The sequence below is a fragment of the Stegostoma tigrinum genome, chromosome 40 (genome assembly GCF_030684315.1).
Source record: "Stegostoma tigrinum isolate sSteTig4 chromosome 40, sSteTig4.hap1, whole genome shotgun sequence".
Lineage (NCBI taxonomy): Eukaryota > Metazoa > Chordata > Chondrichthyes > Orectolobiformes > Stegostomatidae > Stegostoma > Stegostoma tigrinum.
In genome coordinates, this window is record NC_081393.1 from 13507283 (window position 1) to 13528866 (window position 21584).

The following is a 21584-nucleotide window of genomic DNA, read 5'->3' on the forward strand; positions in this document are numbered from 1 at the left end:
GAAGAAGGTGTTTGTCATGATTGCCTTTTCTGGACAGTACATTGAGTGGAGGAGTTTGGAGGTCATGTTGTGACTGTACAGGACATTGTTTTGGACATCTGCAAGATCCACAGTGAAGGATGTGCAGGATCAATCTTGGTACGTTGTGGTGGAATTCTGATCTGCACTCACACACGTGACTTTATTTAGGAGCATTAATGTGGCATTACGACAGTTTCCTGCACCATTCCACGATGGGCCGAAGTTTGCTTTCAGAGTTCCTGTTCCTCTATAGATCAATCAGAATCCGATCGATTCAGAATTAACCCATTCTGGCATAATGTGGAAAACTGAGAAAAAATGTGAATCTTCTCTCTCAAGTACTTGTAAAGTGCCACAGTGACTAAACGGCTTGTGGTCCATTATCTGGACACTTCAGAACAAACAGGAAGATCAGGAAGAATTTCACCATGCTACACACGTTTCTTACCTCCAAACCCTGTTATCAAACTTTCCCTTTGTCCAACATCTCACTTATCAAGTGTTCATCCTCCTTATTTCACAGTTTTCTCGTATCACATTCAACAGAGTTTCAAATGTTTGCCATCCTGCCGACCTCCAATTTCCCCATTTCTCACATCGTTCTTAATATATATCCCACTTATCTCACATTCTCCTTATCTCCGATTTCAATTAATTCTATTTTCCTGGGGTCTCACATTCCCCTGGTCTCCACACTACCCCATGTTACACAATGCATGAGTCTCAATTTCCCTGAGGCTCACATTCCTCGTATCTCCCGACCTCTGTACCTCCTCTAATGTCCCCTCAACCACATACCATGTGATCTTTGAACTTGGTGGGGCATTTATCTGATGAAGCTGCTTCAGAATTTCAAAGCTTGATGGATGTTTTGTGCCAGTTTGTTGCACCAGAATTTCATCTTCTGGTGTTCACTGATCTTGTTGTCCCGTTTACTTACAGCAGTTAACTCAAGCAGCAGGTGGAGGAAGCTCTTGGCGTGTTCTGAAAGTGACTCTCAATGCAATGTACTGTCGAGGAACAGTTTGGAAAGAGGAGATCTCAGATTTATGTTGTGCTGTGTATTGGGTGCTGAAAGAGGAGGTATATTGTAGTTTGGTGGTCAGGGGAGAAGTGGCACATGCCTATTGCTTGAGGACGGTAATGGGCAATTGGTAATTTTACCACTTTTGGAATGAGTGGTGCAATGTTATGAACTGGACAGCCATCACTTTGTAAACAAGCTTCTTAACAGCATTGGGTGATTTTTGTTTACAACGGATTTGTTGAGGGGAGAGTACGTGAGGTATGGGATTGAAGTGATATGACCATAAGAGGTAGGAACAGAAGTATACCATTCAGCCGAACGAATCTCTGGAGCCCAATTTACTGCTTAAAGTTTAATGTGGGTCCCCTGTTATTAACTTTGGTACTAACTCATAGGCGGAGACGTCTTGTCATGCATTCATCTGATTGTCAGCCCCGAGTGTCTGAACTTTGAATGTCATCTGTTTCAACATGCTCAGTTCAGACTATGGGTTTGCACTAATCTAACTTACCACTTTGTAGGGATCAAGACGGCAGGTGAGAGTGGAGGACTCAGAGTCAGCCTTTGAGATGCTACGTGAAGGGCCGTTGGAATTCAAATCCAATTACAAATGTGTTGCCTTGACATTATCATTGACATCATCCTCGTTCTGTTCGATGACTGTGGATACGATGGTCTCCATCCAGCTGACCTTGTACATGTCGCCCTGGGTTTGGAAATACTTGGTTGATTTCATCTCCAGCCCCTCATAATCGTTGCTTTTTGCAGACAGGCACCAGCAGTAAACATGGCAGGATCGAGTTCGGAACCTGGAATGGAAAACAGCAACATAATCTCATTAGTAGCTACTAGTGGCTCGGGGTTCTCTTACATCTGAGGGGTCACACCAGAGGTTCCAGCAACCCTTCCTGAAGGAAAGTCCAGCGTAGAAATCTCCGTCAACTTCATCTTAAGGCAAATAGGATGACGAGAGCCAGGATGGACTCCATACTTTGCTCCCCTGCGTTTAAGTGTATCAGGTTACGAATGTAAGTCATTCAAATGAGAGAGAAGGTGGCAAGCTCCTGGCAAATGCAACTGCAAGCAGCATGATGACATTTAAAAACAAAATCCATTCTATTTGACTTTTTCCCACATCCTCACGGTCACAAGCAGTGTTCTAAAGCAAGTTAGACTTTCACGTAGTGGAGTTGGGCCTGAAATGTTGTTGCCACTTGAGGTAATTGAAATGGTCCCGCGCTGAAAATTTCCAGTTATCCAAAGAATGCATCTTTGCCCCGAGATAGACATACCCTGCAGTAGACACCTCAAGAAAGCCCAGTCAGCACTTGTGAAATTCAGAAGCAGAATGGGAGTGATCACGCATTCCACTGCGAATTTGTTATTTTCCTGGGAAGCTTAGCACGTCCATCAAATTGGAATTGAGTGCACATCAATTGAAGTTAAGTTGTAAGACGTTGTGGTACAGAATCAAAGTTTTGCATGTATCTGACTGCTTTAGAATAGCAAAAATGCCCCAGGGCACGAAATACGACCAAATTAGATTTTCATCAAGTCGTATCAGGCGGTATGAAAGATGGACAAAACCATTTTTAGCAAGGAGATTTTAAAATGGCACCTCAAAGTAGGAAGGAGAAATGGAGAAATTTCAATAGGGAATATCACAGGTTCGCGTATGTCAGTTGCAGCTGCACCTTCCATGGGAGCAATCATTAAGATTAGGAGCTTGAGGCCCAAATCTAAGAAGCACAGATATCTGCAAGCATTGCAAGGCTGTAAGATTTTTCAAAGGAAAGATTAGCTAAGGTTATGGAATGATTTCAAAACAAGAATGAGAATTTTAAAATCAACTTCGTGATTTACTAGGAAGCAATGTAGGGCTGGCAAGAGAGGACTGAGCAGGATCTGGAGCAATTAGAAGATAGGCAGACCTGATTTCTGCGGCATCTAGTTTATCGAGGGCATGTTGGTGAGGGGTGCACACAAGTAATCAAAGAAGGTTATTAAAGGCACAAGTCCTACTTAGAACAGCAAGTGAGCAAAGGCAGAGTTGGAGTTAGGTGGTGAAAATAGACATTACTCGAGTTCACCTAATGAATGGTTTAAAGCCCATTTCATGGTTGAGGTTACAAAGAATCTGGTTCTGCTGATCAGTAAATTTTCCTGTCACAGACCATGATGATATTTAAATGTGCTGGTCATAACGTTGTTTTGATGGACATTGGTAAGAAATTCCTATCTCCTGTTAACACTTACCGCTCATTGAAGCAACAGTAGAACATAGAACATAGAACAGTACAGCACAGAACAGGCCCTTCAGCCCACAATGTTGTGGCGACCATTGATCCACATGTATGCACCCTCAAATTTCTGTGACCATTTGCATGTCCAGCATCTCTGAAATGACCTTACCGAAATGACCATATCAAATGCCTTACTGAAGTCCATATACACCACATCCACAGCTCGACCCTCATCAACTTTTCTAGTCACATCCTCAAAGAACTCGATAAGGTTTGTGAGGCATGACCTGCCCCTCACAAAGCCGTGTTGACTGCATTTGATCAAGCCATGCTGTTCCACATGGTAATAAATCCTATCCCTCAGAATCCTTTCTAACACCTTGCAGACGACTGCCATGAGACTTACTGGTCTGTAATTGCCGGGGATTTCCCTATTTCCTTTCTAGAAGAGAGGAATTACATTTGCCTCTCTCCAGTCCTCAGGTACGACTCCAGTGGACAGCGAGGATGCAAAGATCCTCGCAAGTGGCGAAGCAATTGCATTTCTCGCTTCCCAAAGCAGCCGAGGACAAATCTGATCCGGGCCTGGCGACTTGTCAATCTTAATGTTTGACAAAATTTTCAGCACATCAGCTTCCTCTATCTCTCTCCATTCCAGCATGCACACCTGCTCTTCAAAGGTTTCATTCACTACAAAGTTCTTTTCTTTCGTAAAGACAGAAGCAGCAAACTCATTTAGGGCTTCCCCTACCTCCTTAGACTCCGCACACAGGTTCCCTATGCTATCCCTGATCGGCCCTACTCTTTCTTTGACAATTCTCTTATTCCTCACGTAAGTGTAAAATGCCTTTGTGTTTTCCCTAATTCGTTCTGCCAAGCCTTTCTTGTGCCCCCTCCTGGCTCTCCTCAGACCATTTTTGAGCTCCTTCCTTGCCTGCGTGTAATCCTCTCTAGCTGAACTTGACCCTAGCTTCCTCCACCTTATGTAAGCTACCTTCTTCCTTTTCACAAGAAGCTCCAACGCTCTCGGCATCCAAGGTTCCTTTATCTTACCCCTTCTTGCCTGTCTCAGAGGGACATATTTACTCATCACTCGCAACAACTGTTCCTTAAACAGTCTCCACATGTCTATAGTGCCCTTACCATGGAACAATTGCTCCCAGTAGATGATCGGATTCTAATTCTACAGCTCATCGCAATCCAGATGATGACCTGGTACTCTTGCTGGATCTACCTCTTCTGGTAAATGTTCGGATGGAAGAAATAGAGCAGGAAGTAGATGTGATAGGGAAGCCAGCACACAGCGAATGTGGTCACCACTGTGATCATCATTTTCACTCCCTTTAAACCAGGGATACAGAGCAGCCTTTAGACTATGCAATACAGTCCCATCCGACAGTGCATCCAAACTTCATTCCTTCCTTCAGCAATAGCAGACACATAGTCTCTGGGACATTTTCTCTGCAAAACAGGAATGGTGGAGGAAAATATTTTCAGAGGGGAAAGGAGGGGAAAGGGGAGGCACACGTGAGGCAAGGTCAGCATTCATCAGTCTGGTAATGGCATTGAATCTTTCCAAGATTAATCGTAGTACACTTACTCTTATTTTCCGAAATTTGCCCAAGAACGAGAAGTCATGTTTCGCAATCCCCAAGGCGTGCATTTTTCACCGTTTTCTCAGTCTCCACGGGGAGTCGTGCGTTTTTAAGACAGATTGTTTTTGTGTCAGATAAGAGATTCCTCATAGATTAGTGAGCAAAAGTTTCTGAGCTGGTTGCAAAATGAGGGCAGCTGCTTCACCCTGTTGCTGTGTTTTGTTTGTGTTGTGCACTTAGGAAAGTTTGAACAGCCCTCCAACACGTCGTTCCAGACTGATTCTTTGCATATTGCAGACGGCACGCTGTCGTGTGTTTTGATCAAATCCGCAGTCTTGCCCAGGTGGACTTCACCACAACTTTTAGCTGCACGTCCTAATGTCCAAAGCTATCGGAGCTGACGAATATTGCAACGGAACCTTGAAGAACACGAGAACGCAGAAATCAGCACAGCCACCAGATGCTTCCTGCCTGTTTCCCAGAACTGCAAAACACACACAAGTCGCGCTGTCAGGCTGAGCAGGGACCAAAAGTGACATTTAATACGTTCGTATGACTCAAAGTCATCTTCAATTCTCATCCATCACCTGTTATGAAATACCGCTGGTCTTGTTTGACTAAAATGGTCTGTATGGACCCGAATTCCCTCCGTTCAGATCCTACCTGCTGCTGACACCGTGATTGGTTACATTTGAAATCTGCCGAGATAATGAGTCAAGGCAGCGAGAGCTGAAAGATGTACAGCGCAGAAGTTCCACATCATAACCATTTAGAAGAAAATTCAACCATCAGCCTTTAACATTCAATTACATCCTTACTGACTCCCACACTCACTTAACTGACGAGGAAACTAACAAAACAAGCCACATTTTAAAAATTCCCTTAGATACTTAGGAATGACTGGCTAGGTCAGCTTTTATTGTCCGTCTTAATTGCCAAACGGAATTTCAGAGTCAACAATATTGCTCTGAGCGTGGAGTCACATGTAGATCACAGCAGCAACGTGTGGCAGATTTTTTTGCCTGAAACACATGAGTGGAACAAATGGACTTTTGCAGCAATTGGCAGTCGTGACATTAGACACGCTTTTTCACCTCAAGTTCCGTACCTTTGTTTATTGGAATTCACCATTTGCTGAAATTTGATTCAAACCCAAATGACCAGAACTTTTGTTATGCCTTCCTGAACTATCAGTGTAGTGAAATTATCTCTAGTGCATCACCTTCGCTTGTGTGTCTGTATTGAAACGATTTGTTTAGTTTGTGCTTACTAATACACCATCTTTCTATTCAAATCCTCTACCTATCGAGAAGAAATATTTTGATGATTTGGAGTCACAATTATAAATTCGTATACACGAAACTCTGACAAGATTGAATGCGCTGAATACCATCCAATATGAAGTCAGCCCTTTGACTTGGACCTCATCTACAATCTCAAATGTGCTATTCCTCCAGACGTTGGCTGCAGTGTGTACTGTCATCAGTATGTAATGCACCAACTCAACCACGACTCTGTGAAACAGAATCTTGCAAACAGAAGAGCTGTTTCACTTGGCTGATCAAAGACAGCAGACACACCAGAAAGCCATGGCCTCGATGATTTTACTCCAATCACATGCACTTGTTACCCTGGAAATAGAAGCTGGAATTGTATTGCTGTTTCTTTATCGTCGCAGTGGCAAATTATACGACATCCCTACCTGGCAGCAGTAGGAAAATGTCTGTTTTTGCAGATAACTTCAGCAGTTTAAAGCTAAGGCTCGATGGTACTTTCTCAAAACACTGAGACATGGAGAACAAGTAATAGTCTTGACAGTGACATCTTCAGCCAGCAAAAGAAAAGCAAAACGAAAGGGCAGCGGACAAAAATGTGGGCTCTGTTCATTGAGAATAGATGCAATGATTATATCCAGTGGTCATGCTGAGAGCTTCCATTGACAGGAGGTGAGTCGAATTGAGACTCTGTTCCAGTTATTAATTCCAGCATCATTTTGCCATGTGCACTTCTTTGTTCTCTTTACTGTAGGTAGTTCCTGATTTATATACCTCCTGTACAGAATCGGCTGCATGTGACAGGACTCAATCCCAGGAAATGTCGGTGCTGACAGGGATATCCTCGGGCTCCTCTTTGATAGACAACCTCTTGAAATAGATTTAATATCAAGGGAGATGTTACATGTATATCACAGAATTGAGAATGGCTCCTTCATGAACCTCAGAGTTGAATGAACGTTCTGCGGTTAGTGAAACGTTCTCAGGATATTCATGTGGAAGTTTCGGTTTGTCCAAAATTGACTGGTTCCTGGCAGTTGCAAGGCAGAGACCGCAAACATTTTAAAGCTCCACCTTCTGAGCGAATGTTTAATTGCTGCAAAGACACTTTTCAACACGCATGTCTTCTCCTCATTGAACTGAGACGTTGTTGGATAGCTGCAAAATGGTATGAACTGATCAGATTGGAATAATTCTGGATACAACTGCATAAACCATTCAAAGCAAGCAAACAGACTTAACAGAAGCTATTGATGAACTTAAATCCCCCTTTAAAATGAATTATGGAGAGTAAAGTATTGATATTAATTCAGGATGCACTTATTCGTGAACGAATCAGGTTGAGTTCGCGTAGGTGAGATCAGGTAGATCGCACTCGCTCTCAGTTTGGCTTTTATTTACCCACGACGGTAGCCTACAGAACACAGATATAGAAAACAGCGTCGCACCAATTGCACTGTTCCGTTGTGCAAACAGTGAGAATGATTATTCCTGGTGCACCCGACTTAACTGAATGATTGACATTCTTCGGACCTGCTGCTGTTTTTGTGGCCAACTTAGCGATGTTGATCTTCGATTCATTGCTCGCAGTAACTGATAAACATTGGCAGACATTGTCTGGGAGTAAGAAGGAAATAATACTGACGTCATCACGTCCCCCCACACAAGCTGGTGTTGCGGCGCAGTGGGCGTGTCCCTCGCTGGCCAGCACATTGGGTTTTTATCCATCTTGCCCTCAAGCATGTGTTACCGCGCTCCCGAACAGATTGATAAAATATGTAAAGATCCCCACAAGGGCAGGTGCTTCCTGTTCGTTGAACAGAAAAATACAACCGAACGAATGTTTCGAAACTCCGCGGGTTGCTTTTCATGCAAGACAAATCTGCTCTTTCCAATTAATCAATCCTTACCAAACAAATAAAGTGCTCCTGCGCGTTTAGAAGGAATACATCACTTGTCTCAGGGTACAGTTCAGTACGAGCGAAAATTCAGATTCACTCTGTTTCTGTCCCTCTCGGAGTCTCACTGAATGTTCTTATTTCCTCAAGTATTTGGCAAGTTGCCATTAAAGCTGCGAGGTGTACTGTGTAGTTCTGCAGCGTTTCTGAGAGATTGCATTCAGAGACTCTCCTGCTTTCAAACGGACAATAAAGCAAAACCAACCCATTAAATAGTCAGTCCCATGACACTGGTAACGTAATGTTGGCAGTCGAGCTGAATGGTGCTTCACCAAATATGCCACCAGGGAAACCATTTTCCAGACCGCAACATGCTGTTGAGAGAGGCAGTAATCCAACAAACGGGTGGAAAGGATTTTACTTTCGACCTCGGACAATTGAAGCTTCTCTTGTGATAACTATGGTCCAATTGATCTTCCACTCTGATTCCATTCCATCATTTCGAAAAGATACATCCCTCCTGTTCACTATGTCCAATCATTCATCGCCACAAATCTCCCTCCAGAGGCGTTGAAATAGCAACATTCTGTGAAGTCAGAGATGATGCAACAACTGAAAAACTTCATTGTCATATCTCCGACATTGGCCTTTGACAAGATCCTGCAGGAAAGGCAAATTGAACAGCTAAGTACCCAAGGGACGTGAGGCAAGTTGAGGAACTTGATGCAAAATTGGTTTGCAAATAGACGGCCACAAAAGGCAATGATGGAACTGCGACCAATGGTGTGCCACAGGGGTCAGTGCTGGGCCTCGCTGTTCGTCATGTACCGTAACGACTTGGACGTGAATGTTGCAGGTATGTTTGCAGGGAACTCAAAAAAAATTGTGTTTTTGCTAATGACAAGGATGTTATCCGGAAATAGTCTGCGATAGAAAAGCCGGGAAAAGCGCAATGACAGATGAAATATAATTCTGATAAAGTGTGAGGTGATACATTTTGGAAGTTCTAATTAGAGAAGGATTTCGACAAAGAATGGTAGATCTGTCTGGATTACCGAGGGAAATACGGATCTAAATGTAGAAATTTACAGAGCCCTGAAAGTATCAGCACAGGCAGATAGGGTGACGAAGAAGGCTTACGGGATGCTTGATTTAATTATCCAGGCAAACTGCATGGGAGCAAAAGAACTCATCACAACATTGCAAAACATTGGTTAGGCCATAGATGGAATGCTGCGTACATTGTGGTCGACACACTATTGGAACGGCATGAATGCATTCTTCAGCATGCAAAGGAGAAGAGCGAAGCTGTTACCTGGGATAAAGAGCCTTCATTCCGGGAGAGACTCGATATGATCATGAGATGCATCGGGAGGATAGATAAACTCCGTGTTGCATCCCTCCCTGGTTAGGGGAGGTGATGACATCGCAGACTGTTACTCCACACAGTCCACACCTGAATTACTGTGCGAGGCTCTTGTTTCGAATTCCTCCGCGCAGATGGTGGATTTTGAACTCAAATGTTTGCAAAATATGGAATTAAGAGTTTATTTATTGCCACGAATCCGTCGATTTTAGGGAAAAAGAACCATCTGTTTCGCGAATATCCTTCAGCAAAAGTAAACTGCCATCGTCAACTGCTCTGGCCTACATGAGACGCCAAGCATTTTGCGTAATCTGCGAACTTTGAGAGAGGACATTCACTTTCGTCATCTAGAACATAAGAACTAGGAGCAGGAAAAGGCAATCTGGCCCCTCGAGTCTGCCCCGCCATTTAATAAGATCATGGCTGATCCTTTTCACTCAGCTCCACTTACCCGCCCACTCACCATAACCCTTAATGCCTTTACTGTTCAAAAATGTATCTAGCCTCGCCTTGAAAACATTCAGAGAGGTCGCTTCAACCGCTTCACTGGGCATGGAATTCCACTGATTCACAACCCTTTGGGTGAAGAAGTTCCTCCTGACCTCAGTACAACATCAGCTTCCCTTTATTTTGAGCAAAATGCCCTCTAGTCTAAATTAACTTGCTAATGGAAACAACCTCCCCGCCTCCAACTTATCTATTTCCTTCATAATCTTATACGTTTCTATCAGATCTCCCCTCATTCTTCTGAATTCCAAAGAATATAATCCCAGACTACTCAGTCTCCCCTCATAATCCAACCCTCTCAACTCTGGAATCAGACGAGTGAATCTCCTCTGCACCCCCGCCACCCCCCAACGCTTGTCCGTCGCTTGCCAAGCAAGGAGACCAGAACTGCACACTGTACTCCAGGTGTAGCTTCACCACGACCCTGTGCATAGCCTTGCTGTTTTTAAACTCCATCCCTCTAGCAATGGCAGACAAAATTCCGTTTGCCTTTTTAATTACTGACTGCACCTGTAATCCGACTTTTAGCGATTTATGCACAAGGACACCTAAGCCTCTCTGCACAGCAGAGTGCTGCAATTTTTTAATACCATTTCAAACATCGCCCATTTTGCTGTTCGTCCTACCAAATTGGATGGCCTCACACTTATCAACATTGTACTCCATCTGCCAGACGTTTGCACTCTCACTTAGATTATCTATATCCCTCTGTCGACTTTCAGTGCCTTCTGCACTCTTTGCTCTACCACACACCTTATTGTCATCTGCAAATTTTGACACACCACACTTAGTCCCCATTTCCTAATCATGTCTGTGAATTGTAAACAATTGCAGACCCAGCACTGATCGTTGAGGCACATCCCTAGCCACTGACAGCCAACCAGAAAAACACCCATTTACCCCTACTCGTTGCTTTCCACTGGTCAGTCAATCCTCTATCCATGCCAATACATTACCTGTAATACTGTGCAACTTTATCTTATGTAGCAGCCTTTGATTTGCCAGCTCGTCAAATGCCTTCTGGAAATCCAGATACACCACATCCACAGATTCCCCATTGTCTACCATGCAAGTAATGTCCTCAAAGAATTCCACCAAATTAGGGAAACATGACCGGCCCTTCACGAACCCATGCTGGGTGTTCCCAACGGGACAATTTACATCCAGATGTCAAAACCATCAAAATGGCGTAAACGTTCAAATGATCTGAACCATCAACGAACATTGTCGTTATTTGTGGCCCCTGCGCTCAACAGGGTGGAACTGAACTGTTGCCATTCTGAAATTCTCAGACTTCTATTCAATCCTATTGGCATGCTCATTCATTGAGGCGTCCAACTGATACTGTGGTACTTGGCCACAAGACCAGAAAGGGCCCAGGGCAGTTTGAAGGAGCAACCAGAAAATGGTGTGCGTTCATGGCGTGGTAAAAATGAATGTACATTGTGTCAGCTGACGTGCACTATCCTATGGAAGGCATTTTTGAAATCTTAATATTGTACATTCGTTGCTTTGTGACTCCTCAAAGTACAAAAAATATTTCTTAGATGTGATTTCATGAAGCCATACCGACTCTGCTTGAAAGAGTTAATGAGAACTGCAGATGCTGGAGAATCTGAGATAACAAAGTGTGGAGCTGGATGAACACAGCAGGCCAAGCAGCATCTTAGGAGCACAAAAGCTGACGTTTTGGGCCGAGACCCTTCATCAGAAAAGGCGGATGGGGAGAGGTTCAGAACACTTGTTACATTTGAAGTATTCCAATCATTGTAGGCCTTCCGTGAATCTAAGGACTCTTTGGAGATTATTCTTAGTACATCACCTACATCAATTTCTTATAAAATCCTAGGATGCAATCCATCGGGTCCAAAGGATTATCAGTCTCACTAGTTTCCCATAGAATAGTTTTTCAGCAAAAATTCTTATGATTATCAATCCAGACCTACCTAGGCCGCTTCATTATAGACTATTTTTGAAGTATTGATCCTCGGAGGTTGCAAAGTCTGTCTTATCCACGTACTTCCACAACTTTCACAGTCATCAGAAATATTTGAGAAACTCAAATTCGTGATTGATTTCCCTTCCCCTTTCCTGATTTTAAAAGATAAATGGATTTGAAGTATCGAATTCCAATATCTAGACAGCAGAGACACTGATTTTCCATAAAAATAACTTACATTCATACTTTTGCTGAACACCTCATTATCCTGTTGTTGATTGTTTAATGGCAGGCGAAAGGTATCACGTGTCACTCTGAACTGCGGAATGAAGCGCCATTGCCTCTGGCTCACTTCTACGATTCTCTAAGGTTTGAGTTAACAACACTCAGGTACGCTATTTAAATTGGTAAAACGAAGAAACTCTGCTCAGATTAAAGTCCGGGACGAGAAAAAAAACATCACAAAAAACAAGGCCTTGCAAACATTCAGTCAACAACAAAAAAAGCGAGGATCTGTTTAAAGAATAACTGCCAAAAAGAAAACAGGCAACAAGGCTTGATGACTCACAGGCGAACAGGTTGAGGGACCAATCGAAAATGGGTGTGAGTTCCTTGTGAGGTAAATCCAAGTATTTGGCACAAATCTATGTAAAATGTATTGAAAGTTTCAAATGAAGGTTTTGGCTCAGCTGGAACTTTGCTTCTAATCTTGGGAGAATAAAGTGTGGAGCTGGATGAACACAACAGGCCAAGCAGCGTCTCAGGATCACAAAAGCTGACGTTTCGGGCCTAGACCCTTCATCAGAGAGGGGGATGGGGAGAGGGTTCTGGAATAAATAGGGAGAGAGGGGGAAGCGGACCGAAGATGGAGAGAAAAGAAGATAGGTGGAGAGGATCTTCGGAACTGTGTTCTCAGATGGTGTCAAACCTCTGGAGAGGCCACAAAGAGAATTTCACAGGAAGGGTTACCCGTTGAGAAATTTCAATGTTTCGAGATGTGGAAGACGCTGCCTTTGTTCGTTTGGAGAAGAACAATGGAATCAAAATCTTGAGGCATTCTTGTAAAGCAATTGCAGAGTGGCGGGGTAAAGCTGAGTACAGGAGAATAACATGCACGGGACCAAGCCGAACAACTTGCTTCCGTCCGTGTATGTTAGGGTCTGGATTCCGGCGTGGTGTCTGATTTCCACCCAGATTGTTCACGTCCCTGGCCGCTCATTGGTGTTTAGAACAGCGCTTCATTGCAGCGAATCATACCGACGTTACATCTCATTGGTGTGATTCATCACAAGCAACTCATGATGCTTGCACGTCAAAATCTACTGGTTATTTGGAAGTGAGCAGTGGTTTCTGTGAAAACTTCTCAAAGAATTAAGTTTCACAACAGTTAGAGTGTCAGGAGGCGGTGAACGACCTGCTCAGTGTCTGCATTCGGTTACTGTTAAATTTTAATCTGTGAGAGCCACCGCCCAAAAGATGTTGCCAGATTTTCTGGCCCTGATTCTGCTGCAGCTTTTAAACTGTAAGTTTTGTATTGCTTGCTACATTCTGCTACCTGCTCCATCATTGCTGAACAACGTGCACCACTGATATAATTAATAATCTTTCCCAGAGAACATATTGAGCTGACGTGCAAAATAAATGACACTTCCATTCATTTGAATTCTGTTATTCCGATTTTAATGAGATAGTGGATGTTTGTTGTCTGCAGCGGCTCTATGGATTTGTGAAGTATGCAGACTGAAGTCTCGAACTGTTGATATCGAATCTTTTAAAATACTTTTAGACGCTGAGTGCACAAGATGTACAGGCTTGAATGGTTGTTTAATGACGTGGTCACTGAAGCAGTTGAAATAATTTGTCCAGTTTGGTTTGTAGATATTGATCGATCGATTCGGGGCAGAAATTGCTAGTGAACGCAGTATCTGTGGGCAGAAAACAGAGGTAGCAGTTCGAGTTCAGCGACACTTTTTCAGTTCTGATGAAGAGTAACTGACTCGAAGCATTCATTCTGTTGTCTCCCTACAGATGCTCTCATATCTTCTGAGCTCAGAGGCGGTTTCCAGTTTTTTTGGTTTCACAGCTCCAAAATCGGTGGTTCTTTGTTTCATTCGATGTTGTCCCAAGTTTACATTCAATCAATTGTAAACTGGGAAGATTTTACAATTGTAGAATCTAATGCATGGACACGATGCTTAGCTCGACCTCCTCGCCGTCTGCCAATTGAGATTTGACTTTAATTCTGACAGTGTCATAATGTGGAAATGTCAAATTTGTAAACACGCATATTTCTGACCAACTTCCATCGACAAAATGACCGGCTTTCATTTCTAGTCGATTCGATTTCATTGACAGGAATAGAATCTGAAGTGCAGTCTTTTGTTCTGAAAGTACAGCTGAAGACAACGTCACATGAACTGTCTTGCTCTGCATTCAATTCGGTAATCAATGTATGTTTGAGGAGCCCTGAACAGGGAAGCCAAAATAAATATGACAGAAAGCATTAAAAACTGCACCACCATCTTCAGAATGTTGTCCCTTAAACAAAAAATGAAGTTTTGTGGGTGCGGGAGATCCGAAAATTAAAAAAAAGAGTGCTGCAGAAACTCAGCATTTCGGGCAGTATTTCGAGACAGTGAAAGCAGTTAATTATTTTCGCGTCTTCTATGGGACACCATTCTTGTGAGCGCAGAGCAGATTCAGCTTGAAGTGTTAAATCTCTTTCTTTCTCCACACGGGTTGGGAGACCCGCTTCTCCACCAGTCCGTGTTTATTTTTTGAATTTCTGAATGCTTTCATTATCATCCATGGCACAAATGGTGTTGAGCTTGTTGAGTGTTGATGCCTGACGCTCACTCAGGCAATTTGGGAGGATTCCACCACTCTTTTAACTTGCGCCATATTAATGTTAGAAAAGACTTCGGGAATCAGTAGGTGATGTATTTGTCGCATAAATACTAACGTTTGACTTGCTGCTATTGCCACAATATTGATCTGGTTCGTCCAGTTCACTTTCTGGTCTTTGGTAACTCGCGAGGTGTTAGTACGTTTCATGCCTTTATTCAGCACCGTGCTTCTTGTTCGATGTTCTCATCCTCCTTTGAGAATTTGTACATGTTTACACAATGACGTGATGTTCAATGAGTATGGAGCCTTGTTCCTGATTATCATTCTGCCCGCTGGATATATCTTAGTTAAACTATCGATCAATGCCTCCATTCAGGGACAAATTATCCCCGAAGTGTTTTTGACACTTTAATTCTTGTAGTGTGCAACAGACAGATTTGCGGACGAGGGAAGCTTTCGTCTCAGTCTGCATGTGCTTACCGAGTTATATCTCCGGAATACGACCGAATTGAACATCCGAATCCGATTCATCTGGTTTACTGCCATTCTGTGCAGTTGACAAGTGAAAAACTCAGCGTTTTTCGCGCAGAAACACCCGGGTGTGTTCAGGCGGCATTGTGTCCTGCCTTGACTCGGATCTCGCAGTTAATGTTCACTCCCGCTTCAGTTCCGTGGATTCCTGCACTTACTGCACTCGACTCACAGCAGCCTGGCTTTGTGTCATCTCCCCAGAGTTGTGCTGTCTTTTTTTTGTCCGTACGAGAGGCGCAGTGAACAAAGTGAACGGTTCGGCATTTCTGTTCGGGTTTGTGTGGCATCTCAGTTCTTTTCCTGAGAAACTGAATATTGCGGATGAGTTATTGTATCTAAATATTTGGTGACAGCAGCAGTTATTGACCGCGATTATCTGATTAATGTCGCTGCAATGTAACAAAAGTCAACTGAAAAAATACTTTGAATATGAACTTTCCAAATTGCAGAAGCAATTACAGTCATCACGGCTTGCTGCATATCCTCGCTTTTGATCAGGGAGTGAGTTAAGCGATGGGATTCAGGGAATGAAATGGAGCTCGGGGCTTTCATTATCCCAGTCACCTCACTCAGGAACTTGTTTTCAATGAATCGTGTGGTGCCCAAAATCCCTTTACAGGAAAATCCGTACTTAATGCATTTGTCCGTTCTCATAAACTGAAATTTGAAGCAATCATTTGAATTTTTCAATCAATAATGCACTATAAATTCGAGTTAATCCCTTTGAAATGCTTATTTTTTTTAAAAAAAAAGCAAAATTCATAACGCTCCATTTTGCCACTGTCAGTAAAATGGTATTAATTGTATTTTACATCTGATCGGCATTTCATTGACACTGACAGAAATTTCATACATTGCTGTCAATTTAAATTATTAAAATCGACATAATATGCATAGCGTTTTGTTGTACATGTTTCTTAAGTCCCTCCGAGAGACCGAGCAGGCGGGAGACTAACTTTTTATTTTGCAATTTACCTCAGGCCAGTGAAAGTCGCGAATGACTAATGCGAGCACATGGTCTGTAAAATGAAATGGCTGCATCGGCTATAGAGTCATTCCACATTGAGAATTCAGTCCCTGCAATGTCTCTACGGAAGTGCAGTGTGATACAAAATGACCAATGTAATTAATATCAATAGCATGTTTGAAATTAGCGACGAATATTTTGGAAAAATATATTCATTTGAGAAGGAGGAACCTTGCCTACATTATTATAATCATTCGGAGTTCTTATCAATTGTGCCCTCTAAAATCCCCCATAAACACCCGTAGAAGAGTTATGCTGAACACAAATCGTTAACTCCGTTTCTCTCGGTACAGATTCTGCCAGCGTTTCTGAGTTTCTCGAATAGCCTGTGTGTTTCTTTCAGCTTACCAGCATCAGCAGTGCTTTGCGTCGGCTTTCTCCAAAATCCTGCCACTGATCTCACGTGGGTTTTTTTGCATGAGCAGCTTTGCTTAGCTCATGTCAATCTTCAAAATTCTGCCTTTTTGTACTGAACTCTATGTTTTATTTCATGGATCTACCCGCATGAAATTTTGAGATGATTATTCTTAGATGTGTTTGGGAACCTATTTACAGAAAACATGTGCGATTGATGCAATATTCAATATCTGGGCACTTGAGAAAAGAAGAAAAAGTGCGATCCAAGTCGCGTGAAAGTACATTCAGGATACTTGGGAACAAATGGAAACCTGGCAAGGGTTGTAGATGAACGGGGGCACAGTAAATGCGGGATAGCAAAACGACGGAATATTCGGCTCCCCTGAAGTAATAGAGAAAAGACCCAGGGGAACAGACGAACTTGCGAATCTCAGCTGTACACAATTGTTGCCTATTTTTATTGATTTTTGAGGCGAAAGCTGTTAAAATGAGCGATGACATGGTAGCAGCGTTGAAGGAAAACCTCTAAAACAGGGTAAATGGTTGGGTCAGAACGGTGATGACAGGTGACATAAGAATCGACAGCGGGGACATCATGAGCTAGTGGCCGTGAAACCATTCACGACGTGGTTTGCCTTGTTTTATTTGCCGAATTTAGAAATAAAAAGGTTCAGTTACACCGTTGCAGAAACATTGACGGTTGCCCATGGGAGCATGCAGCGACATAGAAAGCGTCGACATTTATCACACAATCGGCTAATCTTTCATGAAATGCACGTTTCAGTTCCCACATGACATTCGAATAGAATGCAAGAATTCCCGAAGAGGCATGTTAGTGAGAACATCACCATAAACAGGAAGCTCAGGAGTGCGCTTAAAATCTGGTTCATCGTGATTTTCTTCGACTACAGCTGCTCGTGTAGTAACTGCTCAGAGCACCATATCACAGATCTCAAAGTTATCTTCAAAGGCGTTGTTTTACACAACGTATTCAAAGAGCTAACAGGTGCACATGGGTCTGAATGACACCTCCTGCTCTGTCTCTCTGGATCGAAAATAAAACAAAAAGCTCAGGGATGAGAATGGCGTGGGATCGTACAAAAGTGCGCTCATGTGATCTTGCCGAATGGACAGAGTACCCCAGGCCAGAAGCTTTTTGTGTGAGATCGCAGAAGAGTTAATAAGAAATGCCATCCCTGTAGTCGAATGCATTTGTTGTCTGCTTTTGAATATTAGTCGATGTTGATTTTAGTTTGTGTTCTACTGCAGGTAAGTCATTTGTCGCTGTGAAATGTGTACAGAACAATGTGTAGACTCGTGTGTGCGGATGTGTGAAAACAAGCAGTTGACATTTTTGCAAGTTACACGAATTGTTACACAGCAAACACGGATGTACGTTTTTCGTCTGTATTATAGAAGCGATGCAGTCATGGATCTCGGCATAATTTCTTCTGTAGAGTGACAAAAATCTTTCTCTCATAGTTTGTTGTATTTGTCGCTTAATCTATGAGAGAATTTCATGTATTCTTTGAGCACGGCGAAAGCTAATTCTCCTCCTCTTATTCCAGGCAGACCCGGGAACAGTTGGTCTCACCGATCAGGTAATCTTCCTTTATTTTCAGTTATTTCAGTTTCTGCTCCATTCCATCCCTTTGAGCATTCTGGTTTCAATGTCGGTGACGTTTTGATCACAGAATAACCCGCTGATAGGTTTCCAGTCTGAAAAGGGACTGTTTTTCAAAACTGCTGTTTCTTTGCCAGGGGAGAGACTGCTGCTGCTTTCAGACAGACTGAGAATGGATGAGGGATGTTCAGCAGAACATCGTGAGGGATCAACTCCATTCAAGCGACCGCCTCCCATTTTCCACCTCACCTGTCCTCCCCGACTTCCTCATCACAGAAACACCAAACATTCAATTTTATTGGCTGCGATAGATGTGGGCGGTTTCTAGCGCAGCCTGGGCCAATCAGCTCTGGGCACGGCATGTCACCGTCCAGACTCCTGGGATCTGAGGGATCTCCTCAGTATTTCAGCAGTTCGGAGCAATAGTGTTCGTGCAAACATTCCTCTGATTCTCGGGCCCTGCTCATGGCACAGTTTACAAATACTTACCTCTACCTGTTGCTATGTTTGGTAGTTATTCCGAGATTTATTAGAGATTTAAGAAAAGACCAATGTTCCTAATTATTTCTCGCCTCCGTAAGAACGGAGGAAGCAAACTGGGAGACTGCAGGATTCATCTCCTGCTCCTCTTCTGTTGTTCATGTTTTACAGAGAACGTGAGGCTTGTGAACGGAGGCAGTCGATGTGCAGGGAGATTGGAAGCTCGCTACAGGCAAGGATGGGGGACTGTGCATGATTATAACTGGGACCTGAAGGACGCCGCTGTCGTGTGCCGGGAGTTGGGCTGCGGGACGGCGCTCTCCGCACCGCGCTGGGCTCACTTTGGAGAAGGCTCGGGTTCCATTGCCTTCACTGATGTTCAATGCGCGGGGACCGAGTCTGCTCTGCAGGAGTGCAGTCAATCTTCAAGCACATTCGGGTTGTCGCACTCGAATGATGCCGGAGTCATCTGCTCAGGTAAAAATCTTCCTGCTTCCTGTCTTCTACAGCTGCGTTTGCGATCTTCGGAAATCGCAAAACCAAGTCAATAGCCCCTGAAAACGGTGTCGTGTGATAATAATAATGCCAGCACTCACCAATCATTGTTGTGGCGTGAAGATGGCGGTTTGTGTTCGTTGATACCAGAGCTGTTAATTTGAATAAACGCTCGGTGCTAGTAGCCGGCAAGAGTCGATACAGTTCAAGCTATAATGCGGGTAGGACAAGCTTTTATTGTTACTTGCCTTGAAAAATACAAGGAATGAGCCGAACAGCTGGTAATCCGACACATCTGACACCGCAATCGGGCGTAAGTCACCATGGGGGCGGGTTCGGGCGCAGCCGGGGGCCTGCGACTGTAAAATGGTTCGCTTGTGCACAGTAAATAAATGTAGAGGCGCCAAAACCCCATTCTGAATAGCGTCTGAGCTCATGGCTCGCGGTAAGATCATTCTTGGACAGAGATTGAGGAGCTCAGGAGGACCAGCGGGGTTCGCAGCAGCAGGACAGGCAGCAAGTGAGCCAGCGGCAGAGTGACATCCAACCTCAGGTGGAATATCCCGTCAGTTCTCTGTGATATGTTGATACAGAGCAGATTAAAAGAAGGACAAATCTCAGACAGGGAGAACATCAAACCTTTACTCAAACAAGAGATAGCCAGGCGTAGAGCTGCATGAACACAGCATGCCAAGCAACATCAGAAGATCAGGAAGGCTGAGTTTTCGGTCCTAGACTCTTCTTCAGAAATGATAACAAGAAGGTTCCAGGCCCGAAACGTCAGCCTTCCTGCTCGGCTTGGTGTGTTCATCCAGCTCGACACCCTGCTGTTTCAGATTCTCCAGCATCTGCAGTTCCTACTGACACTATATTAAAACAAATCAGGGCAGAGCTGGAGAATGAAAGAAGCCGGTCAATGAGTTGGTTGAACGCATAGCCTGTCATAGCAAACAACGCCGACAACATTGGCTCAATTCCCACACCAGCTGAGGTTACCATGAAAAATTTTCCATCTCAACCTACTCCCCACTTCGAGACATGATTTCCCTCAGTGAAACTGGCAACCGTCTGCCCTCTTTCTCATGGAGGCAGGCCTATGATACCATAGGTTACAAAGTAAAACCAGGAGTTCAATTGAGATGAGAAACAACCAAAAGGAGTATAATTTTTCACATAAAGGTCCGTTTTATCTAGAACCGTTCAGACTGCGTGATGATAAAATAGAAAATTGATATAGACAGTGTTCCATGATGGTTCACGTGTGTCACTCGAGTATAAATAAATCGAGAAATCAGATTACTGATGTGATTGTCACCACTTACAAATGTAAAGACCTTCAACAATCATAATTTGTTTCACTGGCTTTTCCAGGAAATGTCAGGCCCAGACTGATTCCCGAAAGCAAACCATGTGCCGGAAGGCTGGAGATTCACTCGAATGGAAAATGGGCCACAGTTTGCAAGGACGTGTCCTGGTCATTCGAGAATGCAGAAACTGTTTGCAAGCTACTGGACTGTGGCTCTGCAGCTGAAAGGCCGCTCACTCCGCAGTTTGGACCAGGCTCTGGTCCTTTCATTGGCCCACCAGACTGTGGACATAAGCAGGATGTTGAAGTAATCTGTTCAGGTACAAGCTCCGATTAGTGTGGGAGCCGACAGGTTTCTTGCCCATGTTTTACGTCCTTCCTTCGGTTGGTAACATGTTCTACTCAATGAAGTAATAAGGGTTTGCATTTAGACTGCACTTAGTATTACATACCATTATCTTCGGGGCGTAGGAATAGACTGTTCCATGTGTGATCGAGGGCACTTAGCAGATGTTTGACTGACTTGTTAACTTAGAAGTTAATCGCTGCTTTTCAGCGCTATTGAGTTGACGGGAGGCGACGGACTGGTTTGTCAAATTTAGAATAAAGAGTTACAATGTTCAGACAGAGAAAAGGAGATTTTTTTTTCTCTCAAATGTTTTAAATCAGTAGAATTCTTTCCCGCAAAGCACTGTTGAGATCGGGCCTTTAAGTGAACTCAAGACTGTGATTGGCAGATTTTGTACTCAGTTGGGGAATCAAGGCTTATGGAGAAAAGACGGAAACTTGGAGTTGAGGATAATAAAATGTGAGGCTGGATGAACACAGCAGGCCAAGCAGCATCTCAGGAGCACAAAAGCTGACGTTTCGGGCCTAGACCCTTCATCAGAGAGGGGGATGGGGTGAGGGTTCTGGAATAAATAGGGAGAGAGGGGGAGGCGGACCGAAGATGGAGAGAAAAGAAGATAGGTGGAGAGAGTATCGGTGGGGAGGTAGGGAGGGGATAGGTCAGTCCAGGGAAGACGGACAGGTCAAGGAGGTGGGATG

General features: G+C 43.6%; 1 protein-coding gene across 1 annotated transcript in view; it reads left to right on the forward strand.

Moving 5' to 3' along the window:
• LOC125450462 (deleted in malignant brain tumors 1 protein-like) overlaps window positions 1-21584 on the forward strand; it is a 65359-nt gene that overhangs the window by 29719 nt on the left and 14056 nt on the right. Inside the window, exons 9-10 of the mRNA XM_059641166.1 lie at window positions 18910-19213; window positions 20603-20857. Coding sequence (XP_059497149.1) covers window positions 18910-19213; window positions 20603-20857 — 559 coding nt within the window. The remainder of the gene's footprint in view (window positions 1-18909; window positions 19214-20602; window positions 20858-21584) is intronic.